The sequence below is a fragment of the Vulpes vulpes genome, chromosome 9 (assembly GCF_048418805.1).
Source record: "Vulpes vulpes isolate BD-2025 chromosome 9, VulVul3, whole genome shotgun sequence".
NCBI lineage: Eukaryota > Metazoa > Chordata > Mammalia > Carnivora > Canidae > Vulpes > Vulpes vulpes.
In genome coordinates this window covers 44,310,687-44,327,292 of record NC_132788.1, presented here as the reverse complement: position 1 = coordinate 44,327,292, position 16,606 = coordinate 44,310,687, and the positions used below count along the sequence as shown (strand labels likewise).

At 37.4% G+C, this 16,606-nt stretch overlaps 1 protein-coding gene across 1 annotated transcript in view; it reads right to left on the bottom strand.

Moving 5' to 3' along the window:
* Nucleotides 1-10,479: 10,479 nt before the first annotated feature.
* RXFP2 (relaxin family peptide receptor 2) overlaps nt 10,480-16,606 on the bottom strand; it is a 221,413-nt gene continuing 215,286 nt past the window's right edge. Inside the window, exons 18-19 of the mRNA XM_072722115.1 lie at nt 15,339-15,557; nt 10,480-10,826 (exon numbers count right to left, since the gene is read on the bottom strand). Of these exons, the coding sequence (XP_072578216.1) occupies nt 10,567-10,826; nt 15,339-15,557 (479 nt within the window). The 3' untranslated portion in view covers nt 10,480-10,566. The remainder of the gene's footprint in view (nt 10,827-15,338; nt 15,558-16,606) is intronic.

Below are 16,606 nucleotides of genomic sequence, written 5' to 3'. Positions count from 1 at the left end.
TTTTTTCACCATAAAAAAAAAAGAGAGAGAGAGAGAGAGATACAGCTGGTGGTCGGGCAGATGGGCCCACTTGGCCACATGAACTGTCTCTGGAGAGGCTATACTAGTCCTAGGAACAGCCCATAAGAGGAGGAAAAGAGATTGATTTGTTGGCTCCCATTTCTCTTCTCTCTCCTATGAAGAAAGTTCATCCAAGGGAAGTAAAGCACCCTGCCCTTTCAGATTACATTACCTGGCCTCTTTAATAGCTGCCAGACAAGCCAGATTCTATTTGCACCTTCCCAATTCTCACCCCTCTGTAGCCCAATGCTTCTTTCTGAGTGCTAAGTGATGGGAAGAGTCAGGGACTTTGGTGTCTGGCTGACCAGTACCAGGCAGTAGGGCTTCATAGACATATGTGGAGCTGGTTGTAGTGATACCAACTGAATTGGCACAGATGGTACAGGAGAATTTGGGGAGGTATATGAGATGTATCCAATAGGGAAAGCCTATTACTATTATGGACACATTCAATTGTACTAGTGTCGAATCATTTTCAAAAATGATTGTGATAATTTGTACTCCCACCCAGAAATGCAAAAGATTTATTCTTTACTACAACTTTGAAAACTCAGTTTACTTTTACTATCTAATGGTTTAAGACAGTATTTCATTTTTGTGTTAATTTATATTATCTGATTAATGGTGTAAATTTGTTTTTTGTTTTGTTTTTGTTTTGTTTTATATTTAATGACCATTTGATTTTCTTCTATGAATCGTTGGTTCAAATCTTTGGTCCATTAAAATTTTTTTGGCTTATTTGGCTTATTCCTATCAATTTCCAAAATAATAAATACTTGTAATTTACATGAGTTATAAGGATATTTCCAAGTCTATAAACTCATTTTTTGAGGAAATTTTTTTTTAGATTAAGATTTCATTTTTTAAAAAGCAATTTAAGGTCCATAGCAAAATTGAAAGGAAGGTACATTGATTTCCCACATACTCACTGATTCCATTGATGAATGGTCTCCCATTCACACCTCCCCCACCAGAGTGGCACCTTTATTATAGTTGATGAACCTAGAATGGCATATCATGATCATTCAATGTCTAAGGTATACTTCATGGTTCACTCTTGGTGTTGTATATTAAATTGGTTTAGACAAATGAATAATGACATGTATTCATCAGTACAGTATTAAGAGTGCTTCCTTAAAAATTCTTTGTACTCCACCTATATTCATCTTTCTTGTTCCTTGCCCCTGTACCCTGATCTTTTCACTACCTTCATAGTTTTGCCTTTTTGAGAATGTCATATAGTTGGAATCATACAGTGTGTAGCTTTCTCACATTGGCTTCTTTCACTTGAAAATATGTGCTTAAGTTTCCTTCATGTGTTTTCATGGCTCTATAGCTTATTTCTCTTTAGTGCTAAATAATATCCCATTGTCTGGGCGCACCATGGCTTATTTATCCTTTTACTTACAAAAGCACATTTTAGTTGCTTCCAAGGTTTGGCAATTATTAATAGATCTACTAAAGACATCCATGTGCAGGTTTTTGTGTGGACTTAAGTTTTCAGTTCCTTTGGGTAAAATACCAAGGAGCACAATTGCTGGATCATGTGGTAAGAGTCTGTTTAGTTTTGTTAGAAACTGCCAAATAATCTTCCAAAGTGGCTATATCATTTTGCAGTCACATCGGTAATGAATGAGGGTTCTTGTTGTGCCACATCCTAGTCTGCATTTGGTGTTGTCAGTAGTTCAGATTTTGGCCATTCTACTAGCAGTGTAGTGATATTTCATTGTTTCTTTAATTTCATTTCCCTGATGATATATGATGTGGAGCACCTTTTCATATGTCGTTTGTCATCTGAGCCATCATTTATTGGAATAGTGCTTCTCTTCCATCCTTTCTGTTCTGTTCTGAGACTCCTTTTCTTTATTTAAAAAAATTTTACTACAGGTTTACTGATGTATAATTGACAAATAAAATAGTATATTTTAAAAATGTACAATATGGCAATTTTATATTGTATGCATTGTGAAATTATCATGGCAATCAAATTAATTAAACCATCCATTACCTCACATAGTTACTTTTTTGGGTTATTTTGTTGGTGAAAACACTTAAGATCTAGTCTCTTAGCAGATTTCAAGTTATTCAATACAGTAGTAACTAGAATGACCATGTTGTACATTAGATCTCCAGAACTGGGAACTCCTTTTTAAATGTGCATTGGACTTTCTTGCACTATCCTTTGTGACCCCTAAGTCTTGATCATAATTTATATATTTTTAAAATCCCTCTGTCTCCATTTTCTGTGCTTTCCTCATGTCTAACTTCTAGTTCAATTGTTTTCTCTTAGCTGTACATAATCTGATCTTTATACTATCCAGGGAGCTTCTAATTGTAATGAGTACATTTTTCATTCAAGAAGTTCTGTTTTTGACTATACATTTCATAGGATCTTATACATTTTATGGTTTCAATTTCCTAATTTCTTGAGTGATTTTTTAAAAATTTGTTTTATAAGTTTTGTCAGATAATCTATTACCTTAAGTTTAGTTTTGTTGGTTTGTCAACTCCCGTTTATGACGGGTTGCTTCCTCATGGTTTATTAGTTTTGGATTATGAGCTCATCATTTGTGAGACATTTCCCGTAGAACTTCTATAAAGGCTTGTGTAAGAATCTAACATTCTGGAGATATTTGTGAGGACTGAGTTGGGGACAGATGTTCTAGAGAAATGTGTTTTTGCTTCTCTTATCTCAGGGTTACTTATCATCCCCCTAGAATGAATTTTTAGGTAAAAATCTTGGCTTTGGGGTGCATAGATCACAGGAAGTCTAAATTTGTAGTGAAAATACACATGGATATCCAAGACACACACTCATACGCACTCATATACTCATATACACACACACACACACACATATATATATACTTACAATCTTCTCTGAATTTAGAAATAAGAAAATAAATCTTGCTAAAATTATAAGTGAATTATAAGAAAATGGATTCTGAACATATAAAGATCTCCGAGATTAGTAATTTATGAGATTAAGATGAATCTATTATTTGTTGAGTAACACATTCCAGGATATGCGTAGGAATATGTATGTGTTAATTTACATCTTTCAGTAATTTTGTGAGATAGTTATTATTTTCCTCATTTTAAAGATAAACAAACTGAAGGGAAATGGTGGCATTTGCTATTTACTCATTTCTCCTCTCTGGCAATAACTCATTTACTTTCCTGATTTATTTGTTTTTTTCCTGTAGAATTTCTCTCCCTCTAGTATGCTACAGATTTTCCTCTATTAATATTTCTCCTCTCCTTACCTGCCAACCCTCAAGAAAGTAAGATCCATTAATACAGGTGCTACTTTTCGGTCTATGTGTTCACTGCTGATTTCTGTTACCTAGAATATTGCCTGGTATAATAGCACCTGATAAATATTTGTGAATGAATGAACAACTCAAATGAGATGCTCTGTGCTTTTGCTTATGCACCACTACTTCTGAGCTTTAAACTACAAGTCTGGAACAGCTGTTTTGTCTTGAGTTCCTTTAAAGTCCTTTAAAATTTTATGGGTTTAAAAAAATTTATGGGTTTATTCTTTTAACTTAGTTATGTTCCAAGTAGGTGAGATTGCCAAATAGATTAATTTCAATATTATGAGGTGTTTGTACATACATACATGTCTGTAAAATCCTATACTTGTGAATAAATAATGCTTGACCTCCAGCAAATTAAAGACTGTGTGAAAGCATTTGGCAGCCAGTAAAGCACTGTTCCAGTACAAGGTGTTCCTAGTATTATTTGTTGCTATATGATAGTGGTCAGATGGTTAGACCCCCTGCCATTGACTTAGGGCACTTACAATTGGCTGAAAACATAAAAATGGACCTAATCAATCAGTCTACTTCCTGATGTGTTCAACAGAAGAGTATGTCTCACTTTTGGCCTCACTCTGGCCTTATACCCTCTCCAAACACTGCCTACTGAGGAGAGAGAGAAATAGACAGACAGCCAAAGAAAAAGTCAGGACAGGGAAACAAGGAGGCAAAGAAGCAGATTTAGAGAAAGATAAAGAGGGGTGTGTATGTATTTGTAGTGAGAAACCAAGAGAAAAAGAACATTAAATGTCAGCAGAAAAGTTTGAAAGAAGGAAAAAAGGAAGAAAATTAGAAAGAAAAAGATATTGCAATAAAGAGGAACGGCCTGTGGATAAAAGTGATAAAACTAGTACAGATGTGGGACATACTTTCTGAAGGCAACTCTAAAGAAGTCCCTGGTTGTCTTGCTGAGCCTGTTTTATTGGAGTGTGAATTACCTGCCCTTGAAGATGGCCATGTTAGACAGCACTATGGCAGCTCCAGGTAGTGGCACGAGGCCTGTTTGCTGACTGGATAAATGAATGGCAATGGACATTTAGATGTATACTTCCTGAAGTGATTCACTTCCTTAAAAACCGTATTATTTTAGAATACTATATTATGTCCAACTGTTTTATTATTGACTGACAAAGGACATGGCAGTACTCTAAAGATGGCCATGATCAACAGTGGTCATTGGGCTATGACTGGAAAGACACAATTGTGAATCTAAATCAAACTTAGCACCTGGTGGGCTAAGAGTTAGCCCCTATTCAGGACAAAACCTTAAGGCTTCTCTTTTTCTGAGCAATAATATAAAATAGTAGAAATGAAAAATTCGAAGTAAATGAGGAACCAAGCATTTTTTAAGGCTTTTATCTTCAAGTAATTTCTATATCCAACATGGGGCTCAAACTTATGATCCCAGGATCAAAAGTTGCCAACTGAGCCAGTCAAGTGCCCCAGGAACCAAGCATTTTTAAGGGATAATATAAGCCACTAAAGAGTGGAAAACCAAGACAAAAGGATTTGCTGTTTACTAAGCAGCAGAATGATACAGTCCTTGATCTCTAATGCTACTGCCAGCTACATAAAAATAGGAAAGGTAAATCACTCTCTACAATGGCTATCATGTGATCTGGGGTTCCTACCCCACTCCATCCAGTAACTCTTCAGTAATGTGTGTAAAACTTTTCCTCAAGATCCCTTTCTGGATCTTATACTTTTGATGGACATGTCTGCACATTCTGACCTGGTCTAATAAAAATAAAGAAAAAGTAAGAAGTTTATGTAAGCTTGGGTCTTGGATTGAAAATGAAGGAATTGAGAGGAAATTTATATAGAGTCACCAGAATCTTCATCTCCTCTCTCCATCCTGGGCCACTTATGTAGTTTAAACTTATGGGATTTTCTATTAAAAACCCTCCAAACAAATGATTTTGTAGGTTTTGAATCCATTTGTTAAACATGTAAAAATGCATCACTTTTGGATGATTTTGAGAGAACACTGATTCTCAGCAGGGAAGTTTGACATTTCAACAAGTGGGATGCCTAGGTAGCTCAGAGGTTGAGCATCTGCCTTTGGCTCAGGTCATGATCCCAGAGTCCAGGGATTGAATCCTGCACCAGAGCCTGCTTCTCCCTCTGTCTATGTCTCTGACTCTCTCTCTGTGTCTCTCATGAATAAACAAATAAATCTTTAAGAAAGAGAAATTTCAACAAGTTTGTATGGTGGAGAACACTAAAAAATATATGTCGAGTTAATAAGAGATATCAAAATAAGCTCCTTCTACTTATAATTATTTTTAAGTGAGTTTTAAAAATTAATTTACTTAGCTATGACAGCCGTAGAGAGGTTGAAGTTTGGGAGGGACTTATGGAGGTTAGAAACAGGAAGCCAAGAGTAAAACTCCATAAACTTATTTATAAGTTTATGGGAAAAATGGAAGAAGAGGAAACTCATAAAGATGTGAGCAGGAAGAGCCAGTGAAGTAGTGTACAACAGGAGAGTGGTGTCCTTCATTCCAAGAGAGGAGTTTGAAGGAGAAAGTAGCAGTCAATGACAGATTCTTTAGAGAGATGAAACAGTTAAAGAAAGGAAACTGTCCATTGACTTGTTATGAAGATCTCCAGGAGGAGAGCCTCTGTGGAGTGGTGAGGGTGGAGGCATTCAGTTGCTGAGAGGTCATAGCACTGATGACAAGGAGTTGGCCATCCTTTCTAAATGTTTAGCTATAAAGAGAATAAACAGATGCTAAAGGAGGGTGTGGGACTGTCTTCTTAGATATGAGAAATTGGAGCATTGTGAGCTGAGCAGAAAGGGCCAGCAGAGAGTAGACATTAATGATACAGGGGATGGATTTCACGGCTGATGGAGCAAGGATTGAGGCAGAGATCAATGCTGGGTCAAGAATAATGTGTGTGTGTGTGGGGGGAAATTAGATATGTTGTTGTATCTTTACCCTAACAACAATTTTCCTAGGAAAATACCGAGTCAGAAGTGTTCGACATGCTTGTGCATTGTGTTTTCCAGGATAATGTAGGTGACAATAGAGCTATTTAAACATCTATGTGAAGAGACCAGTTTATGACTTGTAGTTAGTTAAAATGGTTGCTTGTTAATTACACCACTGTCTGCATTCCTATATTTTGCTAACAAGGGGTCACCTAATTTTTCAATTGTATTTACTGCTGTACTATTATAATCTTTAAAATTTTAGGAAAACTTCGTTGTCTGAGGCTTTGCCTCAGTATTCTTTCCAAAATAGAATGGGGACACTGTAAACCTCCACTGGAAGAAATGGGTTTCTGAACATTGGTGACCAATGCATTGATACTTTCTGAGAACTTGTATTATCTCAGGGAAACTGAAAGTTGGATGATTCTTGAACTTTATCTAAACTTTTGGATTTTTAAGACATATGGACCTTCAGCAAGTGGTTTAATCCACATTGTAGATCTTCCCAGAAATGGGACAGGACATCCGTTTTGTGATATGATCCTCAGGAAACTCAGTTATAGAGAATTGAAGAGATTTAAAGGCACTTGTCTGAGATGTTATAAGTAGTTGATGACTGACCTGGAATTATGGTACCAGTCCCCTGACTTTGACTTTGTACTTCTTTCACCTAAAGGTGTATTGTCTGTAGCAAGAAAGTTTATAGTTTCTATTACAAAATCATTACTGAATCAAATACCCTAGCACTATGAATTCAGAGAATCAGTAAACAGGTGAAAGTTTTATTGGTTCCCAGGCAATCTAGAAATAATTTCTTCCTATAGCCAAATAGTTGTGAGTTTATAACTCAAAATAGTTATGCTTCTTCAGGTCCTAGAGATAAGAGGTGTCATCATGAACTAGAGCCAGGCTGTTTAGAGGGCATAAGGTATCCATTCTTATATCTGAAATTTTGTCACTTAGCCTTATTATTTGCTATTTCTTTATTCATAATTAATTTCTTCCATATGTGTCATGTGGAGAATATCCTGAAGACTATTCTAATGAAATACATTGACTGATAGGTTTCAGTCAGCTTACAAGGCTTTAGGAAGTATTCCCCAAGGACTTTGAGCTCTCCTACTACAAAGCCATTTAAAAGAATACTCTAATTACATTTTATATTACTGGTTCAATAATAAATATTATCTTTATTAAATATGTATCTTCTATCTTTCAAAAGCAGCATATCAATTGACACATAAACATAAATATAAGGAGAAACTTTGTAATCAGTCTTTCTTTTCTTTATTCAGGAAATAAGAAAATACAAATATTTATCTGCAATGCTTTGTTTCTTGATAAAATTGCCTTAGGCTCTTTGTTAAGTAGGACCATATGCCCATTTATGTTACATTGAAAAAATTAAAGAGAAATATGTCTTACATGTATTTCTTGTTAATTTTGGAAGATCCATTTCCTTCAGACCTCTGTTGGATCATTTATAAAATGATAAGGAGCATATGATTGTGACACTTTACCATTTTTCATTTTTATCATGTACATTCTCTGAATCTTTGCATTGCTTACAAACCTGAGGATGGTAAAGCAGAGTGAAGAATCACATTGGGTGAAATAGATTATTGACAAGGTAGCATGAGTATATATGCAGCAAATTACCAAATACTGACTTGATCTGGTACCAGAGTCACCCTTAAGAAACAAACACTGGGATGATGGACTGCTTTTGTGGCTTCATGATATGCTATGGAAACCAGGTGGATGGAGCTGCAGAGTTGGGGTCCATGGTGGGAAGGGGGACAGTAATAATGCTACCTGTAGCTAAAGCTTAGCTATGTATAATCCCACTTAAATCCCCTCGTCTTTAGGGCCATCCCAGCAAATGCAATTGACATAAACTATTTTAATTTTGGTTACAAATAAGACTTAAGAACAAAACACAGTGATGTAAGTAAGCTTAGCTATGTCTAACACAGATAAATCATGGACCCTCTTTTTGTATACTCATTTGAGGCTCCATATTGATTCTTTAGAATATCTTTTTAATTTCATTACTGGACATTAGTAATACACAGACACATGATAGGGATGTGGATCGGGTAATTTGCCTTCATTATTTCATACTCAGAGATGGCCTAGTCTACAGCTTCTTACATTCTCAAGTCATGCTTATTGCTATTTATATTGTCATGGGAAGTGGTTCAAGAACAGAGGTGGTATTTTTATAACCAATCAGAAATTTTGGATTTAGAAACAAGTCTAACCTAATGCAAAAGACCTTACTCAATCCATAAAATAAATCTTTTAGATTTATTTACTAAATCACACATATTTCTTACAGGTTTCTATTTATATAACAGTACAGAATAAGAGTGTAGATTACTAAGCTATTAGAATTCAATTTTATAGCATGCTGTTAGCATGCTGCTGACCAATACATAGTTTTAATTTTTCTGTGAAATATGTTACTAACTTCCCTAACACACTTGATGCTGTGCTTCTCATGTCCATTACATAACAGCAAAAGTGCAGACATTCACAAACACAGTTCCCAGATGCTTGGTGTGTGGGCCATGCTTGATGCTTTTCAAGAATGGGAGACATGCATTTGTGCTAAGATCAAAATACCTTGGGCTCAGGGTTCTATTCTTTATTTACGTTCCTGATGTTGGGAAATATATTAGGAAATAAATCATCTGATGATCGAAGACTAGCAAAAGACATTTAGTAAAATGTCAGCAAACATGGGAAACAAGTTGGGAGGTAACTCATCACAATGAAGAAACAAAATGGAAGAAAGTTTGAAACTGAGGGCAGTCTACCTAGTGGGGAGGAAAATTATTTGTAGAATCCTGATGGAAAGATTTCAATGATGCAAAAAAAAATATGTCACCTGTTTAAAACATAATGGTTTTGGTCATTATTAAGCAATAACAGGTAAATTACCAGAACTGCTGTGACATTCTGGTCTCTAAGATTCTTTCTTGGATGCTACTGGATAAAAGCACATAATAGGTCATCTGGAGTTCTCAGTCAGCTGCTTACATTCTACTCATGAAAGGAACTCAGAATGAAGCAAGCAGTGAAGACAGTTATTGCCTCATGCTTTAGAAAAGGGGGAAGAGAAAAATGTAAGATGTGTCTTGTTAACTGAGGTGCTGTGTTTCGTAGTATCAGGAGAAACATGGTAATAGCCAATAAACACTCTGTAGTCTTTGTTAAACATAAAGTAATATATGGACAAATGCAAAATACAATTTTATTTACCTGATTTTTTCACATATAAACTTTCATGACAACAACATGTCCAGGCCTTCACAGGTACTTTTCATTTTGAGAAATCAAATCCAAACTTACTGGCCTTTTTGTTAAAAATGGTGGGAATTTTTCTGAGTAAGCAAATCGTCCCCTATTCTTAAATCCCCTTTAATACCTCTCACCTGTGTGCTCTATGAAGGCAAAATGTTCTGGCAATAGGGATACTGCTCTAAAGAAATTATAATCGAAAGATATTAAAATATCATTTTTGGCAGCTGGGGTGCCCAATTTTTCTTCACGGTCTGGGCAATGTAAAGAAAAACATCTTGTTTGAGATATCAGCTCTTCTGAAATTAGACAGCAGCCAACAAGGCAAATGGTGCTAGTCTTTGTCAGTGTGACTCTCTGCTCCCATGTTGGATGTGATAGCCTGTGTGAAGATCTGCTTTTAAAGTTTCTACTCCACTGGCCTCTGGAGGGCTGGGCTTGAGGCAGGTGAACATCTCAGAAATCCTTCACCATCAGTACAGCAGGATGCTGATGATTTCATTTGACATTGAAAAAGCAAGGAAAGAGATGCTAGGCTTCTGTTATTATAGCCACACTGGGATTAGATGTAATGAATGTTTTTATTTGTGGACAGTGCAACTCAACTTAAAAGCAGACTATGCAGTGCCAACGTGTGGGGGTTCCTTGGTAGGTTGGTAGTGTTGACTAGCTACAGACCAACTGCACATCAGCCGACTATATGTGGATTCACTAGTGCATTTCGGGAACATAAGGTGTGAGAAGAACCCATAGTTACTGTTCTTGGCACAGTTGATAAATAGTACAGCTGCCATTGGAATACCAGAAGTCATTCTGCTGTGCTATCTGTGCAGAAAGGTTTGCTGTTGGTGGAGATGAAAGCATTGCAGATGTCATCTTCCAAATGCTGTGCTTTCCTTAGAGGCAGCCCACTGAAAGTCCAGGGTTCCAAAACCATTACTAGGAAATTGGTTTCACTATACTGTCCCCGAGGGTTATTTTGTTCAAAACTCCAAGTTTAAGTGAAGAGGAGTCATCTGTCCACACAATGGATGTGGAGAGACTCTTTTTTTTAGTTTTGAAAATAGATTTCCTCTGATGTTTGTGCAGCAGCTGTTTTAACTTGTCCTTGAAAAAGCTGGTTGTGAGAGTGTAGAGGATTGGGTTCAAGGCACTGTTTACTGGAAGGAAAAAAATGACTATCCAGGAGGTGATTGTGCCTAGAGGGGGAAATGAAGCGTGGAAAATTTCATGAAGTGGAAATTTTAAACAGACACAAATAACACATAACACTTTGTAATTAATGCTATTTGGGGAGGGCTACCTAGTTCCCTTAAGTTTTCTTTCACCTTATTGAAAATCTCTCTGTGGGAAGAGCATAGGAACTATGAATCCAACACCCTACCTTTTCTGAATTTCAGTAACTGCTTGGTAGGTTATTGTAAGGTCAAATGAGAGGAAATATATAAAAAACACTTCATAGATATAAGTTGACATGTAATTTTTTTGTCCTTATTGCTTTTCTTGAAAGTTAAGTAAGAAAATAAGGAAATAATTCTTAATTAATAGATCAGGGTTCAGGAAATGTCTGGTCCAGGATCAGATCTGACTTTGATCTTAACTCCACTCCTGAAGGCCTTATTGCTCCCCGCCCCCCATAATCCAAACATCTTATCCAAAGTGGAGGCTGAAGATGTAAAGAGCAAATGAGAATACATCTTCCAACTTAATCAACCCTTTTGTGTGAAGCCTTACAGATACTAATTAGAATATTAAGGGAAAGATGTCACAAAAGTCCTTTGTGAGGAGAAATTTGTGATGATAGTGTCCTTTCCGAATACACCATGCACTTGGCTAGGATGAAGTGTGTTTTCCTCCTTATACACACCCTGCTCTTAAGGTCAGACACTTAGGTACGTGACTGTAGGCAAATCACCTAGGCTCCCTGGACCTCAGCTACCCTGTCTGTGAAAGGGGCTGATGATAACTTACTTGATCGAAGTCAGGGGGCTGGGTCAGAGTCGGCGGCTCTGCTGACGTCCCTCTTCAGCACTAATACTTGTGATTTTCTGACCCCACCACACTATGCTGCCTCTTCCCCCATCTCCAAAAATGCAAAGAACTCCCAGCTCAGGTGAAGAGCTGGATGGTGTCAGGCCAGGGATATATTCCTTGTCACTCTCCTTTGTCACCTTCTTTCCCCTCCCCACCCTCACAGTTTTCTTATCCTTTAGACATCTTTACTTGTTCTTCTTTGCCCTGCTTTGTTCCTTCCATCCTTTCTGTTCTTCTCTTTCTTTTCCATTTCTCCTAACTGCTTATTCTGACCTTTCCTCATCTCTTTCCTCCTTTCCTGTTATCTCTCCCTTCTCCTTTTTTTCTATGTTTGCCTTCCTCTTTTCCCATCCCATCTTCTCTTTCTTGTCCTTATTTATTTTTTTGAACTGGAAAGAATATGGAAGAAAAATATCTATATTTAGCATATCTTAGATTTATTAAAGTTTCATATTACTATATTACTTGTATTTAATTTTTAAAAATTAGACAATATGGACAGTGCATGATTGAAAAAAAAAAAAAAACAAAGAAAAACAGAACAAATTAAGTTGCTTTTTGTCTGTTATGTCCCCAAAGGAAATTGTGACCAGGAATGAGATTTCCCATTTAGTCTCAGGGCGACTCGCACTAATTTAAGGTCAGCAGGTGAGTTCTGAAAAAGGAAAGCTAATGCTGGCTTCTCTTTCAGGCTGACCACAAATAGTATCAATGACATGCCATGGTGGCGCACACTCCTGAGTTCTTGGAGAGTGGGGACATGACAGGTTTAGGTCAGTGAGTGCAGCATTTCCTACAACACATGGGAAGCTGGGCAAATAAGAAGGGGCTTAGTAAAAAATGATCAAGGCTACTCTCTTTGGTCCATTGACTAATTCAAGACAAACCTCAAAGTATTGAGCTATAAATGTGCAGAGAGATTGATGTAAGAATATTTTCACAAGGCTTTTTTTTTCCTATTCCAGTTTCCCTCTCACCATGAACTGAAATGTCGAAGGCTTTCCAAGGCTGATGATTACTGCTGTGGCTCTCAGATACCCTGGATCACCAGACCTCTCTTGAATCTAAATCGGACAGTGTTCTGGGCTGAATTGTGTCCCCTCAAATCCATACATTGAAGTCCTAAACCCAAGGACCTCAGAATGTGACTATTTGGAGACAGCCTTTAAAGATGTCATTAAATTAAAATAAGGCCATTAGAGTGGGCTTTATTCCAATTTAACGGGTGTGCTCATAAGAAGAAGGAAACTTTCATATATGAGAGATACTGTGGGAACATGTACAGAGGAAAAGACCATGTGAAAACATAGTGAGAAAGTGACAATCTGCAGGCCAAGGAGAGAGGCCACGGCAGAAATCTGACATTTAATTCTGGGCTTCCAGCCCTTTAGAACAGTGAAAAATAAATTTCTGTTGCTTTAGCCACCCAATTTGTGTTACTCTGTTATGGCAGCTCAAGCAGAGTGATACAGAGATAAAGCCTCAAGGAGTTGACAAACTCACAGAATATGAAAATTGGAAGGAATGTGAGAGGCCGTATGAAAATCATCTCAGTGAGGTGAGGTGAGGTGACCTCCCTATGTTTCCTCAACTGGTCAGTCGGGGGTGGGGTGGGGGTGAGGACAGAAACCCAGGACTGCTGCCTCACTTGGTTTTTCTTCCACCACACAAGGCTGCCTCCTCCTACACCCAAAAGAAGCAAGTGCAGAAGTGGTGAAGGACATCAAAAGGCATGAAAAGAGGTTGATAGGATCATCCCTTTCTCACCCTGTTCCACCACACTTGGACCAGCTCAGCATCTTTCACTGAAGAAGCATTTATTAAATAACATTATGTGAAAAGCACTGTGGAAAGATGAATAAGACATGGTCCCTATCATCCTGAAGCTTATCATCTGAAGGGAGAAATGAATGTATTCAAAAATAACACTGACGGAAGGCAGTTCACATGAGGCTAATAAGTGAAGTGTGAACAAAATGTAACAGACATTTGAACAACTGGGTTGGATGGGAATGGTTTGAAGAGAAGTCTGGAATGATACTATGGGAGAAGGAGTATTTGGGTAGAATTGTGAAGGATGAGAAGGGGTATTTAGTAAGCTAGAGTCTTACAGGTTGAAGATACAATTCGGGTGGAAGGAACAACTTCAGCAAAGGCAAAACATCAAAAAGGTGCAGAAGAAAAAAATCCCAATAATTCTAATGGGCCTGGATCACAGAATGCATGAGGGCTGGGTGGGAGGTAAACATTTCTAATACTGATCCCAATATTTGGACTTTATTCCCTGAGCAATGGTGGCCAAAGGACATTTCAGTCCTGTTGAATTTGGAATGTAAGGCTGTAAAACTTGAGCTATCCAGGAAGCTTAGTAGACTGGACAATTAATCAAGTTCCCCATCTTCATGAACTCTGCTCCTCACGTCCACCTTGGCTCTCCCCGATCCCTGGGCAATGGCATGCACATTCAGTGCACAGCCTCTGTTCTCACTGCCCAGGAGAAGTTCCTAAGTAGTCAGCCCTGATCTCTCTCTTAATCTGTACTTTCACACCTTACATGGCTCTAGAGAACATCTCTGCCTTGCTGTCAGGCAAATCTGACAGGTGAAGGGGAAGCTGTGGATGTTGTGTGTCATTTTGCAGTGAGGCATTTGATAAGGCCCTCCATGACTTTGTGCACAAGCCAGAGGGACATAAACTGTTACAGCTGTTTGTTATTTGAAGATTCACGCTTTTATAAGTGCTTCCGAAGTGCCAAGCCCATGCGTGACCATGGGGTGCCAAGATGAATAAGACACAATTCCTGGGATCCCTGGGTGGCGCAGTGGTTTGGCGCCTGCCTTTGGCCCAGGGCGTGATCCTGGAGACCTGGGATCGAATCCCACATCGGGCTCCCAGTGCATGGAGCCTGCTTCTCCCTCTGCCTGTGTCTCTGCCTCTCTCTCTCTCTGTGACTATCATAAATAAATAAAAAATGAAAAAAAAAAAAAAAAAGACACAATTCCTGCCCTGGGTGAACTCCCCAAATAAAAAGTCTATTTCACTGAGAGTTGGGCCAAAGCCCTGGGGGTTCCCTTCCTAGGTCCTAGAAAGAGATTCAAGTGAAATCCTAACTCATGAAAGGTTTTTTCCTCTGGTTGAAGTAAGGGTATATGTGGGAAACCTGGCCTTTTGGGTGAAGGACTTCCACAGACTATCTGACATTTTGCAGAGTGGAGCCTAGTGTGACAACCACAGCTCAAGGACCATGAAACAGACTGGTGGTTCTTAATCAGGGGTGTGTGTCTCAGAATCACATGAGGAAATTTTCCAAAAAGCAGTGTGTAACCCTTTGCCCATATAGATTAAATCTAGAAGCCCAGAGTGAGACCTGGGCATGTATATTTTTATTTTTATGTGTACTCTTGGTTAAGACCCACTATCTAGCTCAGGTAGAAATAAGACACTAAGTCTTAGATTTATTTCTAGCTCCTGTTTTCTGAACATCCTTATCTGGATTGAACCACTGATCAGTTTCTGTCTTAGAATATAGATCATAAAATATTGAGGAAAATAATAGCTGTTCGTACCAAAGTCGTAGGTATTGACAGAGAATTTACTATATGTAAGGCATCGTATTCTGACCTCATCAAGGGGTGTAGAATGGCACAATGCACTTGGGAATAATAGAAGGGACTGACCTGGTATTTCCACCCGGAAGAGGGAGAGAATTTTAATTACAAATACAGGAATCCAGCAGATGGCATCAGAGAACACTATAAAAAAGAAACGATTTGCAACGGCCACCTCTCTTCCAATGGGATTCCTCACTTCCGAAGTCTGCAAGGCAGTTTTTTTAATGGAACAGAACATAATAGTATAGGAAAACACAATGATGAGAAAAGCCAGCAAGTTCACACCTGTTGGGAAAAGCACAGCTCTTAACATCTCAGGTGTATAAATCGACAATAAAAATATTGTGTTACATAGATGCTCACTATGGTGCCCCTTATGCTGTACTTCCAAGAAGCATTCTTTTGTATAAACTCGGTGGTAATCAGCTAAAAACCCTGACTCTAAGGCTTGAAGCTGGAATAAGCTAATGGAATTGGGCTTGTCAGATCAAAAAGATATTTGAAATACACAAACTCTTTATGAAGAGTTACAGAGCTCTGAAATTCAGATCTAGGTGTATCATGAGGTGGATTTTAGCTTTTTTTAAAGCCAGAAAAAAGCTCTTTTCATTTTTTGCTCTCTGCAAATTCAGATCTTAAGGGATTACTGTAATCATATGTACATCTCAAAAAATAAACATGACCTCATTTCTTTATCTTATAAATATGCACAAGACAACCTTGGAATATCAAGAAGATAATAGCCTCAGAAACATTTCTCACGGTTTTTTTTTTTTTTTGTTTTTTTGGTCCTAAGTAAAAATCATACCTAAAATGAAAATTCATTTTTTTAGATAACTAACAGGAATTTAAACTATAATTCAGAACACTTTAGCCTTGTTTTAGAAAAAAAAGAAATAAGAAAAAATAAAAAATTCAATGATATGAATTATTTTCTTAGGGTCAAATATGTTTAGATGATTCTCACTTAACATTACCATCTTATAATTTTGAGTTCTTAGTCACTTTGTTATGTCTATAATAAAAATCCTAAGAGTAATGATTTTATTCTTCGTTGTGAACATAAAATATGCATACAGTTTCAAAGTTGTTTAAAAAAATGTTCTTCTGAATCTAGATTATATGTAAAAAGGGTCAGGTCTTGGGTAAAATTCTATAAAGTCCTAGTGTTCTGTTGTTTTTATCCAAAACATTTCACATTCCACAAAATCTCATATAATAAAGCTGTACATTAGAATTTTATAAAATTGGTTTATGTTAAGCCTCTTGTCAGAAACTTCAGTTAAAAATAAAAGAAAATGATTGTTAAAAATGATCCTCTGGTGCAAATTATG